Source organism: Oryctolagus cuniculus, chromosome 19 (assembly GCF_964237555.1).
Source record: "Oryctolagus cuniculus chromosome 19, mOryCun1.1, whole genome shotgun sequence".
Taxonomy (NCBI): Eukaryota; Metazoa; Chordata; class Mammalia; order Lagomorpha; family Leporidae; genus Oryctolagus; species Oryctolagus cuniculus.
In genome coordinates, this window is record NC_091450.1 from 50381157 (window position 1) to 50397129 (window position 15973).

General features: G+C 65.3%; 1 protein-coding gene across 3 annotated transcripts; it reads left to right on the plus strand.

Annotated features, from left to right (window-relative positions):
- Nucleotides 1-1781: 1781 nt before the first annotated feature.
- STX1A (syntaxin 1A) lies at nt 1782-15335 on the plus strand. Of its 3 annotated transcripts, none has more exons than XR_011384579.1 (10): nt 1782-1893; nt 8111-8188; nt 8427-8526; nt 10488-10562; nt 11021-11094; nt 11185-11293; nt 11422-11495; nt 12129-12266; nt 13838-14039; nt 14176-15335. XR_011384579.1 is itself a non-coding variant. In XM_070064523.1 (10 exons), exons 1-10 carry the CDS (start codon nt 1864-1866, stop codon nt 14251-14253), a joined length of 867 nt encoding a protein of 288 aa, XP_069920624.1. In that variant the 5' UTR covers nt 1782-1863; the 3' UTR covers nt 14254-14399. The 3 variants fall into 3 exon arrangements, 1 of the variants encoding a protein (XP_069920624.1); XM_070064523.1 differs by having other exon boundaries at nt 13929-14039; nt 14176-14399; XR_011384580.1 differs by lacking the exon at nt 14176-15335 and having other exon boundaries at nt 12129-12380; nt 13838-13976.
- Nucleotides 15336-15973: the final 638 nt, after the last annotated feature.

The window sequence follows — 15973 nt, forward strand, 5'->3', positions numbered from 1 at the left end:
AGCAGGGCCCCTGGGGTTCTCCAGGCCACAGGACTCCATGAGAGAGTGCTCCTCCCCCTCCCCCCACACACTCTGGCTCTTTCTCCAGGAAGCCTGCAACACCCTGCTCGGACATCACCACCTCCGGGAAGCCGCCTTGTCTGTCTCCCCTCCTACACGGGGAAGACCCCAAATACAGAACAGTAGCCTCAGTGCATGGCTGCTCGGGTCATGTTTGATGACTGGCTGACTGATTAAGGATGAGAGATGTCGAAAGAGCAGAGTTCAAGGTGACAGGCCTGCATATATTCCTCTGTTCATTTTTCGTACTACTGCTTTAATATGTGCCTCCATCTCTGGGGGCAGGTGCAGTGTCTCCCCTTTTCCCCAAAGAGCCAGGCGCTGGGCTCTGGGGCTGCAGGCTCGCTGTCCCCGGAGCCAGGCGCCTCCCCCGCCACTGGGCCCCGTCACCCAGAGCAAGTGCCTGTAGCAGGTGAGTCTTCGCTTCTCCTCTGACAAGCGCGGCCTTTGGAGCACTCACGGTTGAAGCCTGGACAGCTTTTCGCAAGCAGTGCGTCTGTCTCCCAGGCCAGACCACATCAGAGGCCAGCTTGTCCGGGAAGAAGCGAAGGCTGGCATGCTGCCCCCACTCCGCCTGCCAGCCAGCTCACCTGTGCCCTCAGTCTGGGACAGGCGCCAGGCTCACCAGGCAGCGGGGGCTGGGCTGGCTCCAGAGCAGAGCCTTGGCGGTCCTGGGGAGAGGGAAAAGGGGCGCGTGCTTGGCTTGGGGTCGAGGGTCTGGGCCATTCCAGCCGGGGGCCGCCACTGGGATGCTGTCACAAGGAGAGACAGAGCCCTGGAGGGAGCATCTGTGACTAACCAGCCCCTCTCCGCCCCTCCCCAGGTGCTGCTCGTCCCAGGCCCAGCGGCCCCGGCTTGTGGACAGGCAATGGGGTCTTCAGGCCCACAGCTGGAGCTCAGGGCAGGAGATGCAGGGAAAGAGGAAGGGAAAGGAGAGGAAGTGCTATTGGGCCTGGGGCCGGTGCTTGGTGTAGCAGGTAAAGCGGCCGCCTGCAGCGCCGGCATCCCATATGGTCGCTGGTTCGAGTCCCGGCTGCTCCACTTCCAATCCAGCTCTCTGCTATGGCCTGGGAAAGCAGCAGAAGATGGCCCAAGTGCTTGGGGCCCCTGCACCCACGTGGGAGACCTGGAAGAAGCTCCTGGCTCCTGGCTTCGGATTGGCACAGCTCCGGCCATTGCGGTCATCTGGGGAGTGAACCAGCGGATGGAAGACCTCTCTCTCTGCCTCTGTCTCTCTGTAACTCTGTCAAATAAATAAACCTTAAAAAAAAAGAAAGCAAAAAAAAAAAAAAAAAACCATCGCCCCCCAAGGATCGAGGGGTTCCTGCATCCTGCTGGAACAGCCAACGCAAGGGTGAGTTGGGGGTGGGGGTCGCCCGCACTCGTGAACCGAGAGATCCTGGGGCAGAGGCTGAGTCTGCACGAGGTGGTGTGACCAGTGGGAGGGGCCGGGGCCCCGCGTCGGGGGCGGGGTTTGGGCAGGGGGCTGCTGCACGGAGTTCCAACCGCAGCTGGAAGGGCTCACTGAGCGGGGGAGACTAGGGGCCCAGGTCCGGGGTGCAGAGTGGGGAGGTGGTCGGGGCCGAGGCCGGGGAGGCCGCAGGGGATCCAGCGTCCAGGTCCCAGCTGGGACAAAAGCCCAGGGCCCCCGGGCTCTGGGAGGGTGGGGCGGGGCGGGGCGGGGCCGGGCCGGGGTCCCGGGGGCCGGGGCGGGGCCGCGCTGGCGCTGCGCAGCCGCGGGGCGGCCGCCGCGCATGCGGGGCTCACAGGGCTGCAGCCGGTGCCGCTGCCACTCCCGGGAGCATGAAGGACCGAACCCAGGAGCTCCGCACGGTGAGTGCGGCCCCGCGCGCGGCCGCTCCTCGCCCGCGCCAGCGCCAGCGCCCCGGCTGCCTCCAGCCCCCGGCCTCCCGCGGCCCCTGCGCCCCCGGCCGGGGAGGGGGGAACCCTGAGCCCCCTGCTCGTCCCGCCCCTTCGAAACCCTTCGGGGGTCCCCGGCTCCCGCGCGCCCGGACGCCTCGGCCGGCGGGCTGGCGGCCGGAGCCCGGGGTCCTGGACAAACTTTGCGGCTCCCGGTGCCTGGGGGGAGTCGGAGGGTTATCGGGGTGGCGGTGGCGGGACGGCGCCCGCGGAGCCGATCCCGCCCGCATCGCCACCCCCTGCACACTCCGCTGACCCCGCCGTGTGAACGCGCGCCGGGACCGCGGGGGGACACCCGCCGGGGACGGTGCCCGGGCGCCGCCCCTCCCCCATCACCTGTGGCTCCCATCACCTGTGGCTCCCTGTCCTGCCCGGGCGCGGTCGGGACCCTGTCTCTGGGCGCCCTGGGGCTGCGAGGGATCGCACCCACCCCACCCACCCACCCACCTAGTCCACCTTCCGGGGCTCCGCGGTGCGACTCCCACCTGGATCTTATTTTTCCACCTGTGTCTCCGAGGCCCCTGGGCTGTGGCTCCTGGGGCGGGGTTCCGGGGCAAGGTTCTGGGTCGGCGCCCACCTCTTTCAGCCCGGATCAGGACTTCTGCCCTGCTGCTCCTCACCCTCAAAGCCGCCTCTGCCTTTGGAGATGGCGGGGAGGGCCCCTGGGGGGCAGTGAAGGAAATGGGGTCATGTAATGGGGGGCTCAAGACTGGCTTGGGTCTCCTCTGATGCCCCGGCTAGCGACCACCCCCTGCACACCAGTCCGTGCCCCCCACCCACCCCACCTGCCTGGCCTCCAGATCTGTGTCATTCCTGGCCGAGCGCCCAGCCCCAGGGGCAAATCCCGTGGGGTTTCCAAGGAAGCAGCCGGTCCCTCCTGCGGTCCTTGGTCCCCGGACACTTCCCCCCAGCCCTTTCGGTTGCTCTCAAGGTTCCTGTGATGCGGCAAGTCGGTGGGGGCACCGGCGTGGCGAGGGTTGGCTGCGTGAAGCGCCTGCTCCTGCTTGCGTGTCCCTTGGGTCCGATGAGGGTGCAGGGGAGCCTCTGGCTTGTCCCTATGCTGGAAGGGAAACCGAGGCACAAGGAGACGGGGTGGGGGGGGCTGCCTGCTGGAGGCAACGGGGTGTGGGGAGGGACTTGGCCTGGTGGCTGGGACTGGGGGGCCCCAGGAGAGCTTGAGTGGTGAGAAGCAGGGACCCAGAAGTTGTCTGTGATGTGAGTCCCTGTCCCCAGTCCACGTGTACACACACACACACACACACACACACACCTGCCTGAGCCCTGGCTGGCGAGCCTGGCTTGCTCTGAGTTATCTGATGTTTTCCCTGCAGGCATAGACCTCCCACCAGCCCCTGGTCGCTGTCCTCCAGTTTCTAACAGCCTCGAGGGGGTGGGGCGAGAGGCAAGGGACAAGGGGCGGCTGGCCAGAGCTCGCACTGGGTGGGCTGCAGTTTTGAAGGGTTTTCCACGAGGAAACCCCAGCTCTGGGGGCGAGGTGCAGCCACAGGTGTTGGACCTATGGCTGCACATTCTGGGGGAGACCTTGAACTCCAGGAATCAGGATTTGCAGCTCAGAAATGAGGAGCGGCACTGGCTGGGCTGGCCGGAGCTGGGGTTCAGGACGTGGCTGTGCGCCACCCCCAGCCCGCCCTCCTCCTCCTCCTCCTCCTCGCTCACCCAACATCGCCACCACATTTGGAAGGAAGGCGAAGGGAGCTTATTTATAAAAGTCACACTTGGGGAAGGAGCTGGCGTGCTTCCTCCGTGCTCCGCGGGCCGGGCTCAGCCCTCCAGCCTCCTCCTGCCCCCGCCTGCCTCTCTCTCTGAGGTTCCTTTCCATTCTGCAGGGGGAGAGTGAAGAGGGCTGTGGGAGCGGGGCCAGTGTGGGGCTTCAGCCCCTGAGACCAAGGCCTCAGGTCAGAGAGGCCTTCCTGGGGGTGCAGGGAAGCCACACAGCCCCGGGTGGGGTGGGCACTTTCAGGGTAGGATGTCCCCTTACACTTAGAAGCCTCCCTGATTTTCTTTCTGGGGCTTTACTGGAGCTGCTCCACACCCCTCCTCCGGTCCAGAAAGGAGTTCACCTGCATGCCTGGCAGGCTTCCTGGAGGAGGAAAACTTGGGATGGTCCCAAGGAGGAGGAGGAGCCCAAGCCGAGGGGATGGAGGATGCCCCTGAGGTCCAGAAAGGGGCCCGGCTCCCCCCCTCCCCACGCCTCTCAGGGCAGGTCAAGAGGCCGCAGTGGGGGGCAGCACCAGGCAGGTCTGGTCGGTTCTGCACCTGTCCAGTGGAGCCTCGCAGAGCAGGCACGGGGCAGGGTCTCCCGACACCCCCCTCTCCTTCCCCGCGGCTTCCCAGAATGAAGTAGGATCTGGCTGCGGAGAGACGGTGCCATTGGGGACCGGCTGGTCTCACCGCCTAGCCTACGGATCAGAAAAGCCAGGTTCAGAAAGGGCCACGGGTTCATCTGAGGTCACACAGCACAGCCCGGTGCCTTTTCCCCGGACCCGAAGCTGCCGCCCCCATGCTCTTGGGACCTTGCGAAGGGGCAGCCTGTGCTAAGCAGGGAGCTGATGTAGCAGGCCTGGTGGGGGGTGGGGGTGGGGGTGAGGGCTTTGAGCGCCCTCCTTCCTGGAGGCCCAGCCCCTGTATCAGCCCTGGGCCTCTGCACTTGATATTGACTTGGGTTAGCCATTAAAAAGAGGAAGGGAAAAAAACCGCCCTGGAGGCAGACAACAGCCACTCGGCTTGGCAGTGATGAATCAACCCAGCCGGCAGAGGCTGGCCTGCCGCCATCGCCGGGCCTGGGGGAGGAATCAGACTCTGGCTTCCAGGAAAGAGGGTGTCCTGGAATCCACCGGGAGCTCAGGGGGCGCCTCCTCCTTCCTGGTGGTCTCTGCAGTGGCCCGACCGCCCAGGCTGGAGGGGATGTGGCCAGAGGAGGAGACTAAGTCAGCCGGCCTCCCCCCCGGATTGCCCTTTAAAAGCACCTGTTGGTACTTAAAAAAAAATTAGCCCATTAGCGGGCGTCGTGTGGCACAGTGGGTTAAGCCACCCCTTGGGGACACCCACATGTCTGGTTCGAGTCCCAGCTACTCTGCTTCCCACCCAGCTTCCTGCTGATGTGTCGGGGAAGCATCCCATGACGGCCTGAGTCCTTGGGTCCCTGCCACCCACGTGGGAGACCCGGATGGAGTTCCTGGCTCCAAGCTCGGACCTGGCCCAGCCCCCAGCTGCTGTGGCTTTTTGGGGGAGTGAATCAGCAGATGGGAGATTTCTGTGTCTCTCTGCTTTGCAGATAAAATGAAAATAAATAAAAATTTAAAAGAAGTGGAAGCAGAAATAGCAGTTAGAAGACCTAAACACACGCACACACACAACTTGGCTCCGTGAGCTCCCCCAACCCATGCCTTCGCCTTTGGAGGCTTTTTTGTGAAAATCCTTCCTCTGTGTGTGTTTTAAAGATTTTTATTTATTTGAGAGTTGGAGTTACAGAGAGAGAGGTCTTCCATCCGCTGGTTCATTCCCCAAATAGCCACAATGGCTGGAGAGCTGGGTCGATCCTAAGCCAGGAGCCAGGAGCTTCATCCAGGTCTCTCACGCAGGGGCAGGGGCCCAAGGACTTGGGCCATCCTCCACTGCTTTCCCAGGCCATAGCAGAGAGCTGGATCGGAAGTGGAGCAGCCGGGTCTCGAACCACCGCCCATATGGGATGCCAGCACTGCAGGTGGAGACTTAGCCCACTACACCCAAGTGCGTTCTTGGTTCACTGGTTTTTCTGCCCAAAGCAGACGGTGGTTGGATCCCAGATCTCCAGCTTGGGGTATCCCAGATCTCTGGCTTGGGGTACCCTGGGGCCCAGAGCATGCTGAGCTGGGGAGGTCGCAGGATGGGGGCTCAGGGGAAAGAGGGGCCCTTCTGATACGGGGGCACATCCGTCCTAAACATGTCTGGGTCTTTGCGCTCCTAACTGCCCTGGGACTGCAGCCGCCGCCTCCACCCCCAAATCCTTGAGATTTGGGGTCCCGCTCTCCAAGCCTCTAATCAGCCCACTTCCTCCTGCCGGCAGTACCCGGCCTGGCCGGCCCCAGACGCCAGGGGGCAGCATTGCCCAGGTATGTTTTGCCTTGGAGGAGACGGGAGGTGAGAGCGGTGGGTGACACCCTCCATCTCTCTCATTTTATTCAACATCCTTAGTGAGATGAAGGTCTGAGTTAGCCCAACGGATGTTTCTAGGACCCACAGGGCTCTGGGCTGGATGTGGGTGAGGTCGCAAGGGCGAGTCCCTCTCTTGAGCCCCAGCTGCGTGGCGCTGGCTTCAGGAAGCACTGGGTGATCACGTGCATGGTCCCTGGTCGCATTAGTAGAGGAAGGCCAGGTAGAAAGAGGGAGGGCGTGGGTCAGACCACAGTGGGCAGGGGGGTCCGCGGCTCCACCTATGCCTGGGCGTGAGGATCGAGATCCTGGTGGGGGCGGGGCTTCCGGGAGGAGGCGGTGCCTAGGGGTGAGGGGAGTGGCAGCCTCCTGGGCTCAGGGAGCACTGTGGACCATGGACGGAAGGTCATGGTCTGCTCTGAGGGGAGGGAGCAGGAGGGCATGGTGGGGTGGTGGGGGCCGTCCCCCGGACCATGCTTGGAGGCACAGCTGGTTCGCTCATGGCTGTGAGAGCCCCTCCTCCGGCTGGCTTTGGGGCCACTCTGGATGCCCCCTCCAGGGTGGACGCTGACCTTGGTTCCTAGCCCCGGGTCTCCCATTTCCCAGTTCTGCCCTCATCGCGTGGGCGTCTCTCCTGCCGCACCCCCTCCCCCTCCCCAGCAGCCCTCTGGGGGGAGGCGTGGTGGCTGCATGCCTAGAGAGCTGTCCCCATTTGACAGAGGGGCAAGATGAGGTCGGGGAGGTACCAGCCCGGATCTCAGGGCTGGCCGTGACGCTTCATCTCTGGGGGAAGAGAGCTGCAGAATTCTCTTCCCACCCCCTTCCTTATCTGGCACCAGAAGCATGGAGCAGGTGGGCTGGACTCCTCCTGCCTGCACTGTGCCTCAGTTTCCCTTGGGGGCACCGCCTGGGCCTCAGCCTCTGGGGCTGGCATGGCCCTCAAGCGCGAGAATGGCTCCTCCTCGATGTTCTGCTTCTGGGGGCTTGGGGAGGCGGCAGCGGCCACCTGGCGGCAGCCACAGGCACTTGCGGGTTTATTTTAGCTGCTGGGGGCGGAGGTGTGATCGGTTAACGAGTGGCCACCCCCTCGCCGCGGGGCCCACTCTGGTCCTTAACCATGCCCAGCCCTTTATAGAACGGCTCCGCCTCACTCCCGGCAGCCGTGTCCCCATTTCCTGAAGGGCAAGCAGAGGCAGCCAGCCCGCGTCCCCTTGGCTCTCCCAGCCCCGTGTGCCTCCGACCCAACCAGGCAGCCAGGTGGTGCCAGCTCCCAGGCCCTGAACCCCACCTGCATGGGGATGGGCCCAGCCCTTGGGGTGGCCAGCTCAGGCAGATCAAGGTGTGGGGTGCCCAGTGGTGATCCGCGCCTACAGACCTGGAGATCAGAGGCATCATTACCTGCCCCGCCCCAAGGTAGGGGCTGGCTGCCTCCATCTGCCCCTCAGACCGGCCCCTCCTGTCTGTGGGGCCCTGCTGGGAGCCTGGAAGGGAGCTGGATTAAGGCCCAATGTCGAGACACGGAGTGGGGAGGCTGACGCCCAGCAGAGGCGCCCCCAACCTCTACGTCTGGGGCCTGGGGCCGGGAGGCAGGTGCTGAGCCGTGAGGCCGCTGGGACAGAGCCCACGGGCCTCACACTGCAGGGCCCCACCCTGGAAGCTGTTAACACAGCTGGGCCAGGAGGGGCCCCTGGTGCCCGTCTCACGTGGGCCTGCCTCTGCTAACTCACAGGTGCCCACCCTCGGGCTGGTTTGGAAGGGCAGGAACTGGGTGGTGGATGGAGACCCTGGCCTGGAGGGGCAGGCATGCCCAACTAGACGGACAGGGCCTCTCTTCCCAATACCGGCTCCCCAGGGAGCTGGGGGCATGGCCAGGCCTGCTCTGGTGTCTGCCCAGGGGGACCCTGGGAGGAAGGGGTGTGGCCGGGGCCGCACCCTGCGTGCCTGGCTGGACCACTCACAGGCATGCAACCCTGCACAGGCCAAGGACAGCGATGACGATGACGACGTCACTGTCGCCGTGGACCGAGACCGCTTCATGGACGAGTTCTTTGAGCAGGTGGGAGCTGGCAGGCCTGGGGCGGGCGCCTCCCACCCCCGAGCCAGGCCCAGGCCTCTTGCATGGCTGCACCTGGCCGGGCAGCGCACCCATTTTGGGGTAAGGGTAGGCTGGAGCTCAGAGCGAGGCTGTTTGGGACTCCTCCCCGCCTCCCATCTAGAAGGGCCACTGGGGGCAGCCACCCCCACCCCGCCCTCTCCTGGAGCCCCAAGCAGCCCCTCCCCGGCCTTGGTCACAGGTGGAGGAGATCCGGGGCTTCATTGACAAGATCGCGGAGAACGTGGAGGAGGTGAAACGGAAGCACAGCACCATCCTGGCCTCCCCCAACCCCGACGAGAGTGAGTGTGCAGGGCCGAGGGCCCCTGGGTTCCCCAGGAAGCCGCTGCTGCCTGGGAAAGTCCCTGGGAGCCCAGCACTGGGAGGCTGGGGGTCCCGGGCCGGCCAGCTGGGGAGGCACCCATGAGAAGCACAGCCGCCCTGGGCCTGGGGTCACAGGTCAGGGCCAGCGTCTCCAGCTGGACCCGGGGTGGGGTCGGGCCACCAGCCCCGCCTCTCCCAGCTACACCTGCTCCCTCCCAGGGTCACAGAGCGGCTGCCACCCTGGGATGCTGGGAAGGAGGGAGGCATGGGAGCCAACTCTGATCCCTGGGAGGCCTCAAAGCTGGGCCCCGCCCCTCCCCGGGAGCAGATGGCGGCTCGGAGGCACCGGCGCTGTGGGAGGGCACGCCGGCCATGAAGACAGAGCTTCCGGAAAGAGCCGGTGGCCCTGGCTCCCTGCCACTGGGTACCCCGGAGCCGAGCATTCTCTGGGCTCCAGGAAGCCACCCCGCCCCTGGGCCCTGGGAGCCCGTTTCCGTTCCGATGCCACTCTGACCCCAAGAGCTGGCTCTCACGTCCCGGGAGGACTACACCAATAGGCGCTGGGCTGCCCTGGCTGAGCCCAGGCCCGCTGAGGTCCCCGCCCCCGGCAGTGCCTGCACCTGCAGTGCCGGAGCCCAGTGCCCGGCCATGGGAAAGCAGGTGGGTCAGGTGGGAGCCGTGGAGATGCCAGGAAGAGCAGGGAGAGGGCGCCCCCAGGCGGGGTGCACCCAGTGCAGTGACATGTTTGCCCCGGGCCCCAGAGATTCGCCCAGGTGACACGTGCGTGTGTCTTTGTGTATCTGGGTCGCTCCTACTGAGGGTCAGGACGTGGTGACTGTAGGGTGGGAACAGAGCAGGGCACTGGGCCTCTCAGCTGTCATTAGTGGGGTGGGTGTGGGTCTCCTCCCTTGGGCCCCCAGTGGCACCTCCCTCCACTGGGTCACACGGTCAGCCCCACAAACCAAGCCAGTCTAGACGTGGCTCGCCAAGAGGAAGGGGTTCCCGACTCAGGGCTCTCCAGGAGAGGCAGCCATGCAAGGAGAGAGGGCAGGGTGGGCGGTGGAGGGGGGCTTTCCTGGGCCGAGACTGGCTCTGCCTCCTCTGGGGGGGGGGCCGCCATCCGGCTGGGCTATTTTGGGTCTGAGTAAAAGAGGCTGAGACGTCAGAGCAGCTGGCCCCCAAGTTCTCCTTTGTTCATGCCATTGAGGAGCCCTCCTCCGCCTGTCGGGGCCCCCCCTCCCCGCACACCCACCTGGTCCATCTCCAGGCTCCAGGAGACCCCAGCCGCAGAGGGTGTGGTTGGAGGGGTGGCAGCTAGGCTCTCCCCCACCCACCATGGAGCCCTGGAGCTGCCCAAGGCTTGGGTGTGGCCAGGAGCACCCCAGGGGCAAACCAGGCACCCTGGTGGCCTCTGCTGGCTCAGCTCCCACCTGAGCCAGGGCCTCCTGCCCCATCAGCCCCCCGAGCAATCAGCGCCCAGGGAGGGGCATTTTCCTGGGGCTGGGGAGCTTGAGGCCACGACTCCGGGGAATATGGGGTCGAGGGAGGCCACAGTCTCACTGGCCCCCCGCAGCCCACTGGCCGGCTGCTTGCCTTCCTGGGCCACCAGGTGAGGCCACACCTCCGCCTTGGGCACAGGCCAGTATCAAGTACTCCCCAGTGCCAGTGCGAGCATCGCCAGCTGCTCCACAATTATTCCTGCCTTAAATTTAGACCCATCTGGTACGTGCAGGAGGTGGGGAGCCGGCGATACAGGAGGGAGGCTCCTAGGAAGGCAGCGCCAGAGGGAGGCTACAGCTGGGCTGGCCCTGGCTCAGAATGGGCGCGCAGGCACACCTTCGCCAGCAGGGGGAGCCCTGTGCAGGAGGCTGAGCCTGGACATCACCAGGGTTAGGACCTGAGTGTTGGCCCCCACCCCCCGCCCCCCCTGCTTCCCCAGAGACAAAGGAGGAGCTGGAGGAACTCATGTCCGACATCAAGAAGACGGCCAACAAAGTGCGGTCCAAGCTGAAGAGTGAGTGGGGCTCCCAGCTGTGTCTCTCGGGAAGCCAGGCCTGCTTCGTCCAGGCCTAACACGGGGGGGGGGGGGGGGGGACACGTGGAGCAGTGGCTGCTGTCTCCCATCTGCTCGGTGGGTGGGGGCCCCCTCAAGAAGTGGCCAGCCCCTTGAACTCCCTCACAGAGACCTCCACGCGCTTGTGCCCACCAGTGACCTCCCAGGCCAGGGGCCACGGAGCCTGTAGGGGGGCCAGCCGGGCCTCCCCACCCTGCCCATGCCCCCTGTGGGTGGCCCCAGCACACACTAGGTGTTCACACACACACACACACAGAGCTTGGAGTGTGCTGGCCCGTTCTGTACCACGCAGACCCCGCCCCCAGGAGCCAGATGGGGCGAGGGGTCAGGGTGATGGTGTCCGCAGGGGGTGGGGGTGGGGGCGGGGGCGGCCGTGGCTCAGCGGCCATCGTCCCCAGGCATTGAGCAGAGCATCGAGCAGGAGGAAGGCCTGAACCGCTCCTCGGCCGACCTGAGGATCCGGAAGACGCAGGTGCAGCGGGGACACGGGTGGGCAGGTCCCCTCCCCCTGCCCCGGGTCTCTGTGAAGCCTGACGCCTGTACCCCCATCTGGGACCCCTAGCACTCCACACTGTCCAGAAAGTTTGTGGAGGTCATGTCCGAGTACAACGCGACGCAGTCCGACTACCGGGAGCGCTGCAAGGGCCGCATCCAGAGGCAGCTGGAGATCAGTGAGCCAGGGGGCAGAGCTTGGGGGTGGAGCTCGGGAGGGCAGGGCCAGGGTGGGTGTGGCTTGGGGCAGGGCCCAGGGCCTCCCAAGGAGAGGGCCCCTGCTCAGCCCAGTGTGACCCCCTCGCAGCTGGCCGGACCACGACCAGCGAGGAGCTAGAGGACATGCTGGAGAGTGGGAACCCTGCCATCTTTGCCTCCGGGGTGAGTGCGGCCCCCACCTCTCCCACCTCCCATGCTCCCCAGCACCGTGGCCCTTGCTGTGGACACGCGTGTGGGCTTTGCAATCACTCAGGCAGACTGTAGGGCAGCCAGGGGCAGGCTGAGGTCCCATCAGAGGTAGTGACAGAGGTGGGGTCCAGACCAGTCTCCCAGCGCTTCCCTGGGGGACCCACGTTCCTGCCACCCCTGAGCATTGCCAGCAGCCAGGGGCCACCCCCGTCATCTCCGGGCCCCTTATCCCCTGCTGGTGGCTGGACACACCAGGTGGGAGAGCTCTGCTCTCCAGGCAAGGCTGCTTCCTGAGGGAGGCAGGGCTGGGGCGTGGGCTCCCGGGATGGGGGAGGAGGGGAGGGAAAGGCGACAGGAGGCCTGGGTCCCCACATCCTGGGCTCTGAGCAGAACTGTCAGTTCCAGGGGCAGCATTACGGGCTCCCCTACACAGGCAGGAAACTGGGTAACTACTATGTAAGAGGTGGAGCAGAGGTCGGGAGGGAGCTGCAGGCGCCACTACTGGAACAGGTCTGCCCACCCCAGCTGCCTCCCTCCCCGGGTTTAAGCCCTGCTTGTCCTGGGCCCGTGGCCCCCTCCTCAGCAGCCCCCCGCCCCACCCTCTAGATCATCATGGACTCCAGCATCTCCAAGCAGGCTCTGAGTGAGATCGAGACACGGCACAGCGAGATCATCAAGTTGGAGAACAGCATCCGCGAGCTACACGACATGTTCATGGACATGGCCATGCTGGTGGAGAGCCAGGTGAGTGCCTGGGCCCCTGCCCCGAGCCCCGCCCCCAGCAGCACCTGGCCGCTGCTCTAACCCCTCCCCTTTCTGCCCGACACGCTGCCCTGCCCGGGAGGGACGAGTCCTCAGGTAACCAACTGCCCGCTGTTGGAGTCGTCTCCAGGGCGCTGCCCACCCAAAGGACCTGCTCCTCTGCATGGCTCTGCTTGGCCTCCCAGGACCCCCGGCCCTGCATGGCCTCACACCCCACTCCCACCCCCGTCTGTAGTCACCGACTGTTTACCCCAGGGCCACCGAGGACCAGGTGCTTTCCTCGGAGCTGGAGGTAGAGCGGTGGTAGCTGAGGGGCCCGCTTCCTGGGTGGAAGGGGCAGCGCAAGTGCAGTGCGCTCAGGAGCCGCTAGAGGCGCCAGTGGGACGGAACGGTGGTGCACCGTCTCGACAGTGGCTGAGAACCACCTAGGAAGGCTCATTCTAAACTCCCCAGGTCACCTGTCCCAGACGTCCTGGGTCTGGGCAGCCACTTTGGATGGAGTGGTCAGGGACAGGACATCTGAGCTGACAGCAAGAAAGGTGGGAAGGAGCCCACTCTGAAGACCTCCCTGGGGGGTGGGGGTGGGGCAGAGAGAAGAGCCAAGGTGCCCTGCAGGTGAGAGCCAGACTCCACCTGAGGAACAGGGACCCTGTGGCCGGATCCCAGGGAACAGCTGGAGCTGACATTGAGAGGAGGAGGTGGCCGGCGCTGGGGGGACATAGGCCATCTCCCAGAGGATGTTTTGGGGTTTTAGAGGTAGTGAAGAACACTGAGAGCTCTCCCCTGCTGCCCCACCCCCTAACTGCCTGCCCAGGCTAGGACTGCGCCAGGCTGCAGCTGGGAGCTGGGACTCTGACCCAGGTCTCCCACGTGGGTGGCAGAATGCAGTCCCTCGAGCCATTGCCACTGCCTCCCAGGGTCTGCACGAGCAGGAAGCTAGAGTCGGGAGCCAGAGCTGGGGATGGAATCCAGGCTCTCGGGGGTAGGATTCCTAGGCCAACATCTGCCCCTAGGTCGGAGGGTTTTCAGCATGGGCGTGATGTGACCTTAGTGAGGAAGTAGGGGTCATTTAGGAAGCTGCTGCCACCAACCTGGTAAGAGACCAGGGTGACGGACGCCAGCTCAGAGAGGGAGTCACTAAGGCTAGTTGTGAGGCAGTGCTGTGGTCAGACTGGCCTCTGGGGGCCATGTGGGGCCAGACTGCAGGGCCCAAGAGGGCTAGGGGGCTGGGGAGGGAAGTCTTCAAGGATGAAGACCCCGGACAGCCAGAGCTGAGGGAATGGACTGGTCACGTGGTGAGCTGTGCCCAGGGCAGGCCGACTCCAGCTCACTGCTCCTGCCCCTGCTCCCCTCTGCCTGGCACCGCCCTGTGTCCAGCACTGGGCACTGAGGTCAGGGCCCAGCTGAGCATCCTCTGCATGGTCCCCACCCCTTGGCTGAGACTGCATGGCCATCTCCACCCCCATGATGGCTGCTCTGCGGGGCCAGGGAGCATGCCTGGGCACACGTGAGAAGCTGCACCCCATCTTCCTCGTGTCCCCCCTTCTCTCTAGCCTCAGGCTGCTTTCCTGAAGTCCTGCCCGAGCCCCCACCCCAAGGCCAAGGAGGAAACCCCCTGGAGCTCGCCTGCCTTCGGCCCCCCAGGGGGAGATGATTGACAGGATCGAGTACAACGTGGAACACTCAGTGGACTACGTGGAACGGGCTGTGTCTGACACGAAGAAGGCGGTCAAGTACCAGAGCAAGGCGCGCCGGGTCAGTGGCCACTTCCCCAGGCCTGCCCCACCTGCTCCGGGTCTGTCTGTCCCTGCGCTCCTGTCCCCTGCCCCGGGGTCTGTCCCTGCGCTCCCGTCCCCCCGCCCTGACGCGGCCGCCCCTTGGTCCCGTGCAGAAGAAGATCATGATCATCATCTGCTGCGTCATCCTGGGCATCGTCATCGCCTCCACCTTCGGAGGCATCTTCGGGTAGACGCCGCCCAACGGCCGCCCTGCCCTGAGGAGGCCCTGGCTGCTGGCCGCCCACCTTCTGGCTCACAGCCTCCTCCCTCCCACCCCCTTCTGCTCCTCTCTGCCCTGGGCCGTGTCGTGTGCATGATCTTTGTGACAGTGCGTGTCTGTACAGGGGAGGCAGACGGGAGCCGGGCTGCAGCGGGGGCGGCCTGGGGCAGACTCAGGCCCTGGCCCAGGCTGCCCCCGCCCTGCCCCGCCGAGACAGGGCTGCCGGGTAGCACCTGCTACCCCTCCTCACCTGGGACCCAGGCTCTGTCTGGACCTAGCCTTGCCCATCTGCCCTGTCCTCTCCAGCTGTCCCCCAAGCTGAGCCCCTGAGGGGTGGGGACCAGCTGGCTATGGTGCTGCTTTTCAGGTTAGGGGAGGGGTGGCCCAGAGGGACAGTCCAGCTCTGCACCTCTATCAGCTGACCACTGCCACAAGGCTCAGGGAGCTGTGGCTGCTGACCAGGTGGAGGCCAGGGTCTCCCCCCAACCCAGGGGCAAGGCCCAACAGCTTCCCTGCCCACATCCCTGGGAGCTAAAGCACCCCTTTGGGCTAGGCCTGACGCCAGATGACCCGTGCAGAGGCTGGTGGTCAGGCCTGTGCCCAGGCGTCCCCAGCAGGCCTCAAGCCATGCTGCATGTTCGGGACAGCAGTGCCTGCGCCCGTGTGCTCTAGGTCGGATGTCCCTTGAGGCCTGCAGTCTCATCCCGCCCTGCTGTCCCCGTTGATGTGCCATGTGGGTGTCAGATGTCCTAGACGCAGTATTCAGCAGTGGGGAGGGGCTGCTCTCCCCTCCCTGTCCACCTGGAGTCAGAATGGGGCCCCACCCCCGAGACCCCTGCCGACGGGCAGGAGGTGTGCATGCCGGTGTGCATGGGGTGTGCTGGGGCCGCATCCACCCTCCGGAATCCCCGCGCTTGGCTCCTGCCGTGACTGTGACCACTGTCCGTGTTGCCTTCTTCAACAGCCACTTCCCACCCCCTTCACCAAAGGTCTTGGTACAACCAGCTGCCCATTTTGTGAGGTTTTTATGTAGAATAAACATTTGTACCTGTACCAGGCCTGGCTTTCCTCTCTGCAGCGTCATGCCTCAGGGCTCGGGCATGCCATCGTGACACCAGGGGGAAGGGGCTCAGGGCCGGAGAGTCCCACCCACAAAAGCTCTCCACGGCCGCGGGCTCAGCTCCGGCCACGCAGTGCATAAACGCAGGCTCTTCTGCGGGCCCAGGCCCAAAACCGCGCTCACCCCAGTCCAACAGCCAGAGCATCCGCCGAAAGCAAGGCCTGCGCCTGACAGCTGGGCAGCCCGGGAGCCCCAGCCTAGGCCCAGCGCTGTCCTCCAAGCAAAGCGAGGTGCTTGTTCTGCACTGCTGTCACATGTCATCTCCCTTCCCCCGCGCCCAGGAGTCTCAAGTGACCTGAGACCCCTCACCAGCCTGTTAGAGCGCCCCAGAGCAGGACTGCTCTTCTGAGCACTGGGGACAGGAAAGCCTCCCCCCAGGGGAAGCAAGCACCCGCACGGAGGCCTCGGCCCGTGGGTGCCACTGTTGGTTCTCACCTGGCCCAGCCGTCCCCCCTTGGCCTGGGCGTCAGGCACCAGTCCCAAGGGAAGGCCCCCACCTGGGCTCGTGCGCTCCAGCTCCCCACAGCCCTCTCCTACCTGAGGAGTCCAGGAGCAGCCCTGCCCAGCTGGA

What these genes read in the sequence shown, in the direction of transcription:
- STX1A (XM_070064523.1), top strand. Translation starts at nt 1,864, where the DNA reads ATGAAGGACCGAACCCAGGAGCTCCGCACG. An exon ending in CCAGAGGCAGCTGGAGATCA is followed by an intron (nt 11,294 to 11,421) that starts GTGAGCCAGGGG and finishes ACCCCCTCGCAG; the next exon opens with CTGGCCGGACCACGACCAGC. An exon ending in ACCAGAGCAAGGCGCGCCGG is followed by an intron (nt 14,040 to 14,175) that starts GTCAGTGGCCAC and finishes GGTCCCGTGCAG; the next exon opens with AAGAAGATCATGATCATCAT.